At 50.8% G+C, this 11,702-nt stretch overlaps 3 protein-coding genes and 1 non-coding gene across 4 annotated transcripts; 2 read left to right on the forward strand and 2 right to left on the reverse strand.

Moving 5' to 3' along the window:
* Positions 1-181: 181 nt before the first annotated feature.
* Positions 182-1,777, reverse strand: P168DRAFT_293427 (o-methyltransferase). The gene is made up of 5 exons (XM_024837806.1): positions 1,575-1,777; positions 1,388-1,514; positions 1,208-1,331; positions 706-1,157; positions 182-644 (listed from the first exon to the last, which is right to left on the reverse strand). The coding sequence occupies exons 1-5, from the start codon at positions 1,740-1,742 to the stop codon at positions 319-321; spliced, it is 1,197 nt and encodes a 398-aa protein (XP_024689137.1). The 5' UTR covers positions 1,743-1,777; the 3' UTR covers positions 182-318.
* A 1,022-nt stretch (positions 1,778-2,799) lies between these two features.
* On the reverse strand, positions 2,800-7,820 carry P168DRAFT_260038 (NACHT and WD domain protein). Its single transcript, XM_024834651.1, has 4 exons — positions 7,781-7,820; positions 7,285-7,731; positions 6,681-7,125; positions 2,800-6,627 (listed from the first exon to the last, which is right to left on the reverse strand). Exons 1-4 carry the CDS (start codon positions 7,796-7,798, stop codon positions 2,900-2,902), a joined length of 4,638 nt encoding a protein of 1,545 aa, XP_024689138.1. The 5' UTR covers positions 7,799-7,820; the 3' UTR covers positions 2,800-2,899.
* Positions 7,821-8,379: 559 nt separating this feature from the next.
* Positions 8,380-11,365, forward strand: P168DRAFT_299936 (uncharacterized protein; the record flags this gene model as incomplete). Its single annotated transcript, XM_024838376.1, has 16 exons — positions 8,380-8,446; positions 8,509-8,624; positions 8,690-9,260; positions 9,320-9,446; positions 9,497-9,553; positions 9,603-9,647; position 9,802; positions 9,841-9,844; positions 10,046-10,208; positions 10,271-10,347; positions 10,401-10,421; positions 10,473-10,531; positions 10,587-10,677; positions 10,744-10,831; positions 10,900-11,038; positions 11,099-11,365. The coding sequence occupies 16 exons, from the start codon at positions 8,380-8,382 to the stop codon at positions 11,363-11,365; spliced, it is 1,893 nt and encodes a 630-aa protein (XP_024689139.1).
* A 159-nt stretch (positions 11,366-11,524) lies between these two features.
* On the forward strand, positions 11,525-11,595 carry P168DRAFT_t154. The gene has a single exon. It is a non-coding gene; the product is annotated as a tRNA-Gly (tRNA).
* The last annotated feature ends 107 nt before the right edge of the window (positions 11,596-11,702 follow it).

The following is an 11,702-nucleotide window of genomic DNA, read 5'->3' on the forward strand; positions in this document are numbered from 1 at the left end:
GACCTGTATACGCTGACACAGCTGTAGGGTGACGATTATAAGAGAGGGCAATATCGGGCGTTACACTGTAGCTGCTTATGTCCAGCTGGGTCCTAACGCTACACCTGAAAGAACTAGAGGAGAAGATACTTGGCAACCGTTTGCAATTTGCATATTGCTGACATGACGGTCATATGGTGTCTGCTATACTATGTATACTTGATACCAAACTGAATATCCATCATTTGCTCATTCCGGTCGTTCAAACAAAGACTTCAACCATATGAAAGGATAACGAGATAGACAATGAAAGCCATGTCCGAACCACTGCTACCCGTACTAAGTACCCTTTCGCGGTACCTCACACTCAATCAAGCTCTCCGTCGCATTGTTGATACTCCAGATCTTCACGATCTTCAACCCACACGTCTCGATATTCTTCCGCCAACGCGCCTCAGAGCGCTCCCTCGCCCCAAAGGTCGCCATCATGACGATATCCAAGCTAGTGCTCTCCCAATACGCGTCCGTCGTGGGTATGACGTACTCGTGGATCAAAACCTTGCTGAACCCGATTTCCAGCGCCGGGATTAGGTTCCAAAGTATGGCGCGAGCCCTATCATCAGGCCAGTCATGGAGGATGTGGTGCAGGTAGTACACACGGGCGCCTAACTGACATCAGTCCAATGCGAATCCACCATGAAGTTCGGTAGGGAAGGGAATACTCACACTTCATCGGCTGCATCTTAAACATGTCATGCGGCACCAGCTCGACCTTCGAGGGCACGCGCTTCTTCGCCTCCTCCAGCACCTCGGGCAAATCCTGCAAGACCAGCCTCCCCAGCGCATCCGGAAACCTGCCATGGAACTCCATGATATCGTGGCCCAGCCCACCGCCGATATCCACAAACAGCGGGCGGCTCTCATGAATGTCCAAACCCTCAAAGAGACTTTCAACAGGATAGAAATCCATCCAGCTAGCCCGGCCCTTCCTGCAAACAGACATAAAACGATTGAACTGCTTTCCGGTAGTAGGGTGCGCCTTCAGGTAGTCGAAGAAGCCCAGCTTTGTTTTATACCCGTCTTGGAACGCGCAGTGTTGCCCATCTGCCGGGTTCTGGTGATCCCTCTTTTTCAGATGGGCCGGAAGGGCGAGGACCCCGGCGGTGATGCAGTCGGTCCTGTGTACATCAGCATGCGACCCTGTCTATGCCTGGGGCACTTCACTTACATGCACTGCAAAGAGTCGCTAAAACGCGTGGAGCACATCGCCTGTGTGAACCCAGTCCGACGATACTCGTGGGGCCCGACCTCTTCGATCGCGCCCATCGCAGCCAGGTGTTTCAAAATGCGGGCTGGACAATTAGACAAGCTCACTTTCACAGATCACAGATAAAAAAAAGAGACTAACAGAGCATGGACGGATCCGCACCGCACGCCTCAGCCAGCTGAACCGCGCTCTTAGGCGTGTCATCATCAGACAGATTCTTGAAAACACGACAATTGCTCGCGATCTGAATAGCAGCGTACGTGGAGCTCTAACAATAAAACAATCAGACAAAGTTCCTGGAAGAAAATGAAAACAAAAGCACTCATACCTCAGCCCAGCTATACCTAGCAAGAGCCTCCCGTGGCGTCTCCAACGCATAGACCAGCGCGCGCGCATTCTCCAACAGCTTCATCCTCGTCGCCCCAGTCGGACGAGCGCCCTCGGCAAGGCCCACCGAGATGATATTCGCGACGTACCCGGTGACCTTGTCCGGCATGTTAGGCTCGAGGCCTGTGTTCTCGTCAACATGCACGTACTTAGAGTGGCGCCTGCGCCGTGGTTGGGGTGGATCGGTAGGAGCCATGATTTTGTAGAGCGAAGAACGAAAGCTAATAGAGTAGTACAACTGACGGGAAATCAAAACAGAACTAATTGAGCAGAGTCAGACAATACAAGGGAAGAAGTCAATACTAATACCCACGATCTACACAAACTATACCTATCCCCACGTGACCACAAAGACGGTGGCATCGCCGCAGGAGTAGGACAATTCCGGCCTCGACAAAGAGCACATCCGCAGAGAATAAAGAAGCCAACAAGAGGAGACAACGACAAACCCCCTAGTCCAGAACCTGCGCCCTATCGTTCACAGAGTGAATCCCACCCATCATCAAAGAACGCCACAGCCCAAAAGATGACTGCTACACCTGCGGGGCTGTCCAAGTGTGCTCGTCTTTGACCAACTCGATTTCATCAAAGGCTTGCTGTCCAAAGACGGGTACCGTGGATGGATGATTGCGGCGCTGAAGGTTACAGACGGCAAGGTTGTTTCCTGTCTAGGTGGTGAGATGAAAGCGAAGTAATCTATGAATAGAGTTTGGTTTGCCCGGGGATACCGGCTATATGCTCGCTGTTGTACGACTAGTGATTGTTGTACATACATGGGTGCTATTCTGATCTTATTCGCTTGAGATTAGATTGCCTGGAGGTTGGTGGTCGAGTACCTAGTCTTTGTATGACGTGACATCGTTCTATATTTCATAGAAGACTCTATACAACGGTTTGCGTGACTTGACAGATCACTTAACAGACTGTGTAGTCCAGTAATGGCCTGATCATGAACCATGAGTGCTCGTCCTACATACACTAACCCATCCCGATGCCTCAGTAGCAACTGATAATCCGCGCATCTCCCGCGTGGTAACACGCACCATGCTGGTTCATGCAACGTCCCCGGTAATATAGCATCGTTGGTGCCGGGTCACCGCATAGAAAGATCACACGGAAAACATCCCAGAGAAGGACTGGATGAGATACAATAGTGACACAAGAATGGACGCATTTCTATCATTGTATGTATGTATCTAGCCTAGCGTATCAACTGTTCCCCCGCACCAATGGCACAGACATCTTTCCAAAAGATTGTATAGTGCATTAGTCTAACGGAGTCCCCACATCGAGACCCCGTCGAATGATGAGAATGTCGTGCTTTCGGACTATGGCAAACTCCCGTCTCAAGGGAATATATTCGATCAAAAAGTCGTGCGTGCTGCCCTTCCACTCCGACAGGAGGAAAAAGTGTCGTTTTGCGCCCTGTTTGTGCGCAGCCCACTGCGTGATGTCCACGCTGCATATCCATAAATCTTTATCCAAGAATATCATAAGACTCTTGTCTACATGGATGATCTGGCGCATGTTGGCGGATATATGTTCAAAGTCAGGAAGGGCAAGGGGGTCGGGAAAGTCTCCGTTCGTGGATATCTGGGAAGCGTCCCATATTTTTAGTTCGTAGGGATGGTTCTTTTCCGTACTGTCGTGCGATGTGCTGAGAATGGCAACGTGTTTTTGAGGGGTAGTTAGATGTGCCACATCTGGGGATGTGGAGTCGTGTGTACCCTGACGTGCTGTAGTGTCATTCTCTTTCGAGTCATCCCAGGTGTACGCTGCGGTATGATTAGGGCTAATGGATAAGAAAACATCGGGCTGTAAAGGATGGTTTAAGAAAGTGGAATCGTCGCTGGACCGCAAGTCAAACTTCGTGTCGGTTTTCGACCCGGACATTGTCCACACCTGAGCCGAGTCCCTTCCTTGAACAAACAGCCTAGTGCCACTGCTGTTGACAAGCACGGTTAAAACGGGATAATCTGAGCGCATGTCAATGACTGTAGAAACCAGCTCGCAGCCACTAGACGTAGACTTGATCTGGGTCGCCAGAATCCGACTGGATTCGTCCCCGGTAATCAGCAGACCAGCATGTTCGCAGTACGCAATGCAATTGATTCTAATATTCTGCGCATGCTGATAGAGAACTCCGCGATGAGTGGCACCCGGGACATCGAAATACGACACGGTGCCGTCCTGTTTTGCATAAAACAGGTATTGCCCACTGGGATGCAGACAAACAGCGGTGATATCGGCCTCCGGGGGCCCCTCGAGCATACCGACAGAGCGTGGATTGAGCGTAACAGCCTGGCTAAGATCGCTCTGGCTGCCCTCGTCAAAGTCGTTAGCGACAAGCACACTCGGCTCCCATATGCGACACTGGGAGCCTCGAATATCAGCGAAGCGCAGGCTGTCGCTGCTAAATGCAATACCGCGGATTCCGTCCTCAAAGGCATTGATCCGATACGTCAGTGTCAGGTTTGTGCCTCGCGCACCGGAAAATTCAAACAGCTGGATCGTGCCCCGCGCGCTTCCTGTGATCAACATGCGTCCATCCGGCGAGCAGGCTAGGGTATGAGCGAACACATCCTGCGTTTGGTAGCATAGCTCGGCGGTCCATTGATCGAATACGGCTATCCCTCCGTCTCCGTATGACGCTACCAGAACATTGATCTCGGGATTCGGATTGAAGGCCATGCCGTCAACGACGTATTGGCTTCCTTTGGCGCCAGCAGAAGACCTGTTGCAGGACCCAATCATTGACTCCGATTTCATGTCAAAAAGATAGATTGGCTTTCCTCTGTAGCTCACGGCAAGAACGGTGCAGTCTTCCGACAGGATGGCCTTTCCTGGGGGTTGGACGGGCTTCGCTTCGCCCGTTGCTTCGTGGAAACTGCTAGCCCACCGCCAGACTTCTTCCTCGTTTTCGTCACTTTGCAGGTCCCATGACATCGTATAGCTTCCGCTGGTCACTGCCACCAGACAGGTATTTTCATCCGCAAAAGCCAGCGCAAGGGGGCGGTGCTGAACGTCGAAACTCCGAATCTGCGTCTGCGTCTGAGTGTCCCAGACTCGGATGGTTCGCGGGCCACTCGACGCAAGGTACAAGCCATCATTGCTTAAAACGAGAATTAGTACTCGCTCGCCATGAGAAAGCGTGTTGCTAGGCTCTGTCGAGTCGCGGGGGTACAGAAATATCGTTCCGTCCGACACTGCGACTACTAGATAGTGATCACCGTAAGCAACGGCGCTGGTCTGCGTCTCAGAATACTCAATCCTGGATAAACAATCATCCCAGTTTGCCTCCCTAGCGCCTCGCAAAATAATTCCCCGAGGGCGTGCAGCGTAGGTCTTCGAGATTACTGACTCGGAGGGACAAAGCGCGGGGACTGCGCTATGAATGACAGACGGGCAGACTGTCAAAGGGGCCCGGAATTTCGCATTGAGTCTGATGAGATCGTGAATCCATGATTCTAGGTTCTCCTTCTCGTTTGAAAAAGGCTGGATGTGCTTGAGACGGCGCATGAGGTAGGCTTTCAGGTTCTTTGCGGTGCGCGTTAAATGCTGCAGTCTTCTTGTTTGGGACAGGTACTCGATCCACATCAGCACATGATTCTCTAGGAACTCTGCCAACAGCTTCCAAGCAGTAGAATCTTCTGATGCACATCGTTGCAAATGGTCGGAAAAGTACAAGGCAGCATAGTCTGCAATATCGGACTCTGATGCTGATGACGCTGCTGGTGTCCTAGCCCCCCGGCCAGCCCTCTTGCTGAATCTCGCGCTCAAGGACCTGAGACACAACTCTGCGATTCTGGAGTGGGCCTTTGATTTATTGATTGTTAAAGACGGCACGACATCTTGGTGGAGGAGAAACGTCTTTGCAGTCTGATGGATGCACTGAACCTGGCCATTGTAACTCACCCCGATCAGCTGTCCGCAGATCGCCATGATCACGTTCGGCAAATTGTGGACAGTCTCGCCTGTATCCAACTTGATGGCTGTCTTCAACTCGTCCAGGGACAATGGTCGCATTGCCAACAGGGTCCAAATGAAAAGCGACCTCGCCAGTCTAAGGCCCTTTGGCGGTACGCTTGCTAACATTTTGGCGTACAGATCGTTCATATCCGCGGGCACCTCGTTGAGGACTTCCTCCGCTGCCTCCTCCGAGTATACGCTCTCGAGCTCTTGGACCACGAGGGAAGTCCACAGAAAAGACCCCCCGGCTCGTTCTAGTATTTTGGTCTTCAACACCTGCTGGCCGTCGTTGTCACCGACTGGAAGAAACTGTTTCCTGGAGTCGATATAGATCCCCAAGTCAGCGATAGTGTCCTGTTCTTGCATAGAATAGTGCTCAACCATCTGACTGTTTGAGAGAATACTCTGGTGCACTTCAGTTGTGTGACGACTCGTCAGGAAAATACGCAAATGCGATGGTGCCTTGGACAGCAGCGAAAGAAGAACAGGGAGCCTTCGACACTCGTCAATTGCATCAATGACCCAATAATGCGGTCCAACGCTGTGGCTGGTAAAAATAGACCCCAGGAACGCTTTCCGCCACAGGGTTCTCTCGTCCAGCTGCTCCAGACTCTGTGACCCTCCGTAGGACCTCGACAAATTCCGGAGAACGGCTGCATCTTGTTGGCCCATTTGGAAAGCAAGCGAGAGCAGACATCTCGTAATAGAACAGTTGTTAGCACTGCCTTGGCTGAAATAAAAGTAACTGCATTGATCGCCGTTTTCTTCGAGGTCGTTTACTACGTAGCTGGATAGCACGGACTTGCCGCTCCCTGCGTCGCCTGTCAGCCAAAATATCGGCCGGCTCGTGGATGGTGCTGATTTCCACGTGATGTATTCCTCTCTCGAGTTCAGCCATTCGCATGATCCCGCAACACGGCGGTCTTCTAGGGCTATAAGATTATCGATAGGGGCCTCGCTCACACCGGTTAGGGCGATGAGGTTGGCGTAGTCGGACTTGGACGTATCGGATGTATGCTGGGGGACTAAATACAGATTAATAAATTAAGTCAGCGCCGGCATAGCGCGGGAAAAATACCTGCGGCCTGAATCGAGTCAATGGTAGTGATGAACGCGTTCCTCAGGGTCTTATAGTTGGCATCCGTTGGGCTTTCAAATTTGCATATTGCTCGGTGGTCGGCGTTCAGAAGGAACACCCGTTCTTTTGGAAGTCCAAGAGTCGCCGGTTCTTTCTCGACGATAATTGCATTGCCAAGGGGTAGGCTGGATGGGAGGGTCTCATAGAATGACCACAGTTGGAGATCGTGCGCGAAATAGCGGAAGCTGTCGTCGACTGATTGAAGCGACGCTGAGTTGCGTTCCAACTCCGTCACAAAATGCTTCTGACCGAAACATACCTTCAGAACATTGGTCAATGTTCCTGCCAGATCAGCCCCACGATGTGGTGTCGCCAAGAAGAAAAGGGTATCAATCCTGCTAGCAATGTCCTTCAAGGTTGGATCTTCCCGGGCTAAGATATATGCCTATTTGAGTCCTGTCTCAGACACGAACGAGACGGTGTAGCTTCCAAGTGACATACCTTTTTCGTGACGATTCCACCCATGCTGTGCGCGACAAACACAATTTTTGTCTGGGATCCATTAGCCGGAGTCATATCAATCGGGGGTCTGATCATTGGTCACATTGCTTCGCCTAATCTCAGGGCTGCACTGAATTTCACCGAGCAGAGCCAGGGAGAAGTCCTGAATATTCAAGAAACTTGACTTCCGTTCTGCCCAGTCCGCTTTATACCCAAAGCTGTGGACCCGAACGGAGCTAAATTCTGGATCTCGAGATAGCCACTCCTTGGGCCAGTAATGGTAAGGGTCTGGGGATTTGGACCATGTTTTCCGCGAACCACCTCCCAGGCCGTGGATGAAGATGAAATCGACGACGGGTTCCGGCACATTGTGGAGGAGACTCAGTCCCAGAGGGCCTTTAAAGTCTTGGTATTCACCCGAGAAATCCACGTCGACATCTGTAACGTCACTTGAGGTGTTGCCTTTGCCATCAATGGTCAGCCCACTAAGCCCGCTCCAGGCTCTGTCAGATCGACTGGTGCGTTTGTCTGCTGTGGAACGCCTGCGAAACTAGTGCATATTAGCGAAAGATAGAAACATGCTGAACTGCAGTACACACCTTCTCTATTCCGTACATATCTCCTAGCACTGAATTATTGGTCCATAGGAACTTACAAGATCAGGGATAGCGGTCAGCATCGCAACGCGTGAAGTGGAAGAGACGGTGATCGCAGGTCACGGGACGCGGCTGGCCCTGGTCATTTCCCCGCTATTCACTTCTTTATTTGGATCGTCTGCTTATCTCCATCATTACAAATGAGAGCACCAGGATTTATTATCCATACTATTTCTGAAAAAGTGACCGCTAGTCTGGAAAAGGATTCCCGTTCGATTGCGCCATGCGCATAGTATGTCTGACTGGCAGGTTGTCTCCGCTAGACGCTCGTATCGCTCAACTATGCCGCTGACGCTTATGCAGACTAAGCTGGAATTGTTGTCACTTCGATGACTGCGAACCATATGATTTGCTATGAAGTATTTGAATTGAGAACGCTTGCGTCGCTTAGATTTCACTGCCATCCTGTTAATGTTTTAGAAATTGGACGGCGCTAAGAGCGTGGGATTATATATACCATGGATGCGCTTATGAGACTGTTGAGATGGAGCAGACCCGTTTTGCAGACACTTCGGAAAATATTTTGGCAAATAATCTTCAACATGGGCTCCATAATCGGTTACGACGAGGCTGCGAAGAGAACAGAGTTAAATCCAAACATACTCTCCGGTATGCGTCCTACAACACCAGACCAGGGAAAGCGGCTGACGGCTCTTTACTTTTGGAAACAGAAATCCCATTATTCAATCGTCCTCTGACGCTAACAAACCATGGATCCTCGGCTTGGGCACATAGCTATCGTATTGACCTGGAGGTTGAAGATCGGACTGAGAGCTACTTTATGAAGGTAGGTACACGGCCCATATACATACTCAAAGTCTGCCGCCGTTAATTTGGCCAATGCCCGTCAAGGTGTCAGTAGGATATCACGGCAGAGAAGCCCTGAAAGGAGAGTTCGAGTCGACATGCGCCATGCACGACGTCGTGGGAGAATTCACCACCAAACCGGTTGGATGGGGATCTTTCAAGAGCCTTGCAGGCGCACACTACTATTTCTGTCAATTCCACGACCTGATAGAAGAGGTCCCTGAACCAGGGGAGTTCTGCAAGGGCGTTGCGGCTCTCCACGCAAACAGCCAGTCTCCTAACGGAAAGTTCGGTTTTCACATCGTGACATACAATGGAGATCTCCCTCAGAATAACGATTACGCTGATACATGGGAAGAGTTTTTTATCCACGGATTTGAAAACATGATCCAGCTCAACATTGACCGTGGCGGACCCTGGAAGGAGCTGGAAGGCCTAGACACTGCCATGATCACCAAGGTAATTCCTCGACTGCTACGACCCATGGAGACAGACGGCCGATACATCAAGCCGTCCCTCGTCCACGGCGATCTCTGGTGTGGAAATGCAGCGGTCGACGGCGCCACAAACCAGCCTCTCATATATGACCCCGCCAGCTTTTATGCCCACAACGAGTGTAAGCGTCGTAGCTCCTACTGACTCGTTCTACCAAAGTTAATACGATAAAAATTGCAGATGAACTGGGGAATTGGCGCCCTGAGCGGAACAAGTTCTCCAAGAGCTACTTCAACACCTACCACTCCCACATTCCAAAGACTTATCCAGAGGAGGACTACGACGACCGCAACGCGTTGTATTCCATGTAAGACACCGTTCAATGCAGGCAGGAAAAAAAACGCTTACCCTGCCCAGGCGCTTCAACCTGCAAGCTGCAGCTTTGTTCCCTCATGTTGCCAGCTTACGAGAGTCGTAAGTCCCCGTCTATGCTTACCCTGCGCCCCCCCGCTCACACCTCCAGGGTGATCGATGAAATGAAGCGGCTCGTTGAAAAATACCCTGGCGGGTACGAGGCTTACGCCAAGAACAAGGCTTAAACAATGGATGGTGACCCGTCGACCAATGTCATTGTGTCCGTGTGGATTGTTCTGCAGTTTTGACGAATTGGAATTGAAAATGAATTTGAACCCTTCCGACCATTCCTTGTGCCTAGTAGATAGGGTGTGGTAGGCTGAGCGTAGCATACAGCCCCACCAAAGCGGGGTAAGTATCCCTCCACCAAGAACACCCAGGCGCCCCGCCCCGTCCCGTCACGAACACCCCAAAGCCCACGGTGACTGCAACCAAAGTTGAGGTCCAACCAAAGATTGTCAGGATTAACAATGTCGGAAACACAACCACTCCCTGACACTTTTATCATCCAAGGACATACCCTCCCGGCCATTGGACTGGGAACCTTCCAAGGCGGCGCCGACAACAACCAGGTAAAGGAGACAGTGCTGAAAGCCCTAAAATGCGGCTATAGACATATCGACACTGCGACGGCGTATGGGAACGAGAAGGAGGTGGGAGAGGCAATTAAGGAGAGTGGTGTACCGCGTGAGGAGGTATTCGTGACGACAAAACTGTAGTTTTCCTTCACATATCTTATATGTCTCATCTTAGGGTTATCAAACTAACTCTTTGCAGGGCGCAGACATGGCATGAACCTGCTGATGTAGAGCGAGCTCTGGATACAAGTTTAGAGCTGTTACAGTTGGACTATGGTGGGTTTTGCCAATATAACATATACTATTGACAAGTACTGAAATGTACACAGTGGACCTGTATCTGATGCACTGTATGGTTATCACCTGCGCCAGCTAGATAAACATGCAGCTAATTGTTAAAGTCCCACATGCCTACCGCGCTGGGCCGAATAACAGCACCATTCGACATCCGGACGGAAAGGTACGCTCTCTTGATATTGACTGTATAGTGAGCCTCGCTGACTTAGACTATACAGCCAGTCATAGACTACGCCCTATCGCGAGACTATTGCTCTACGTGGACTGCTATGGAAGCTCTCGTCGACAAGGGGAAAACGAGACTGATCGGTACACATACTCTCGCTTCTTGGCATACTCCAGCTAAGACTGATGATACATATTGATACTTCACAGGAGTATCCAACTTCAGCATTCTCAAACTCCGAAAGCTTCTCACCAAAGCCCGAATCCCACCAGCAGTGAACCAAGTGGAGGCCCATCCGTACGTAATTATCACCCTAACAGCGTCATCCTAGATAATAGCATCCATCATGCTAATGATAAGAGTAGATACCTCCCCCAAACAGCCCTCCTCACCTTCTGCACCAACCACGGAATCCACATAACAGCGCACCAACCCCTAGGCGGCAAGCCCGTCGCAGCTGTGAACCCCAACGCCGACCGACCAGGGCCACTTTACGACCCAGACGTAAGTCCCTAACATAATTCATCTCACCACATGATTAAATATACATATCTATATCTACAGATCACAGCCATCGCAACAAAATACAACCTATCCCCCGCGCAAGTCCTCCTCTCCTGGCTTCTCCAGCGCGGCATTTCCGTCATTCCCAAGACCGTGCACGAGTCGCGACTGGTGGAGAACATGGAGCTGCGGAGAATGAATGAAGAGGATATGGAAGCTATCACGGGTTTGGCAGAGCGGAAGGGGGAAGTGCGCTACTTGGATCCGAAGGGTCATGTGGGGTTCGACATTTTTGATGAGGAGGTGGATGAGCCCGTGGAGGGCTAGTACACAAAGTGATAGATACAAAAACAGCGACATCTTCCTAGTATGCTGAGAAAGGAAACTCAGTTGATGGGAACACTTACAAGAAGATATAACATCGTAGGGCTCATACGATCACCTGACCACAAGGTGTATATTCCGAACGCAGCCTTCATCACCAAAGCATCATTGGTCTAGTGGTAGAATTCATCGTTGCCATCGATGAGGCCCGTGTTCGATTCACGGATGATGCACGAATATTTCTTTTTCTTTTTTTGGGTCGGTGGCCCAGTGGGAAGTGGGCCGGAGCTCCACTATTTAGATTGAGAACCCTTGGCAGACAAGTTAAAGGATTAAATCC

Source organism: Aspergillus campestris, assembly GCF_002847485.1.
Source record: "Aspergillus campestris IBT 28561 chromosome Unknown P168scaffold_14, whole genome shotgun sequence".
Lineage (NCBI taxonomy): Eukaryota > Fungi > Ascomycota > Eurotiomycetes > Eurotiales > Aspergillaceae > Aspergillus > Aspergillus campestris.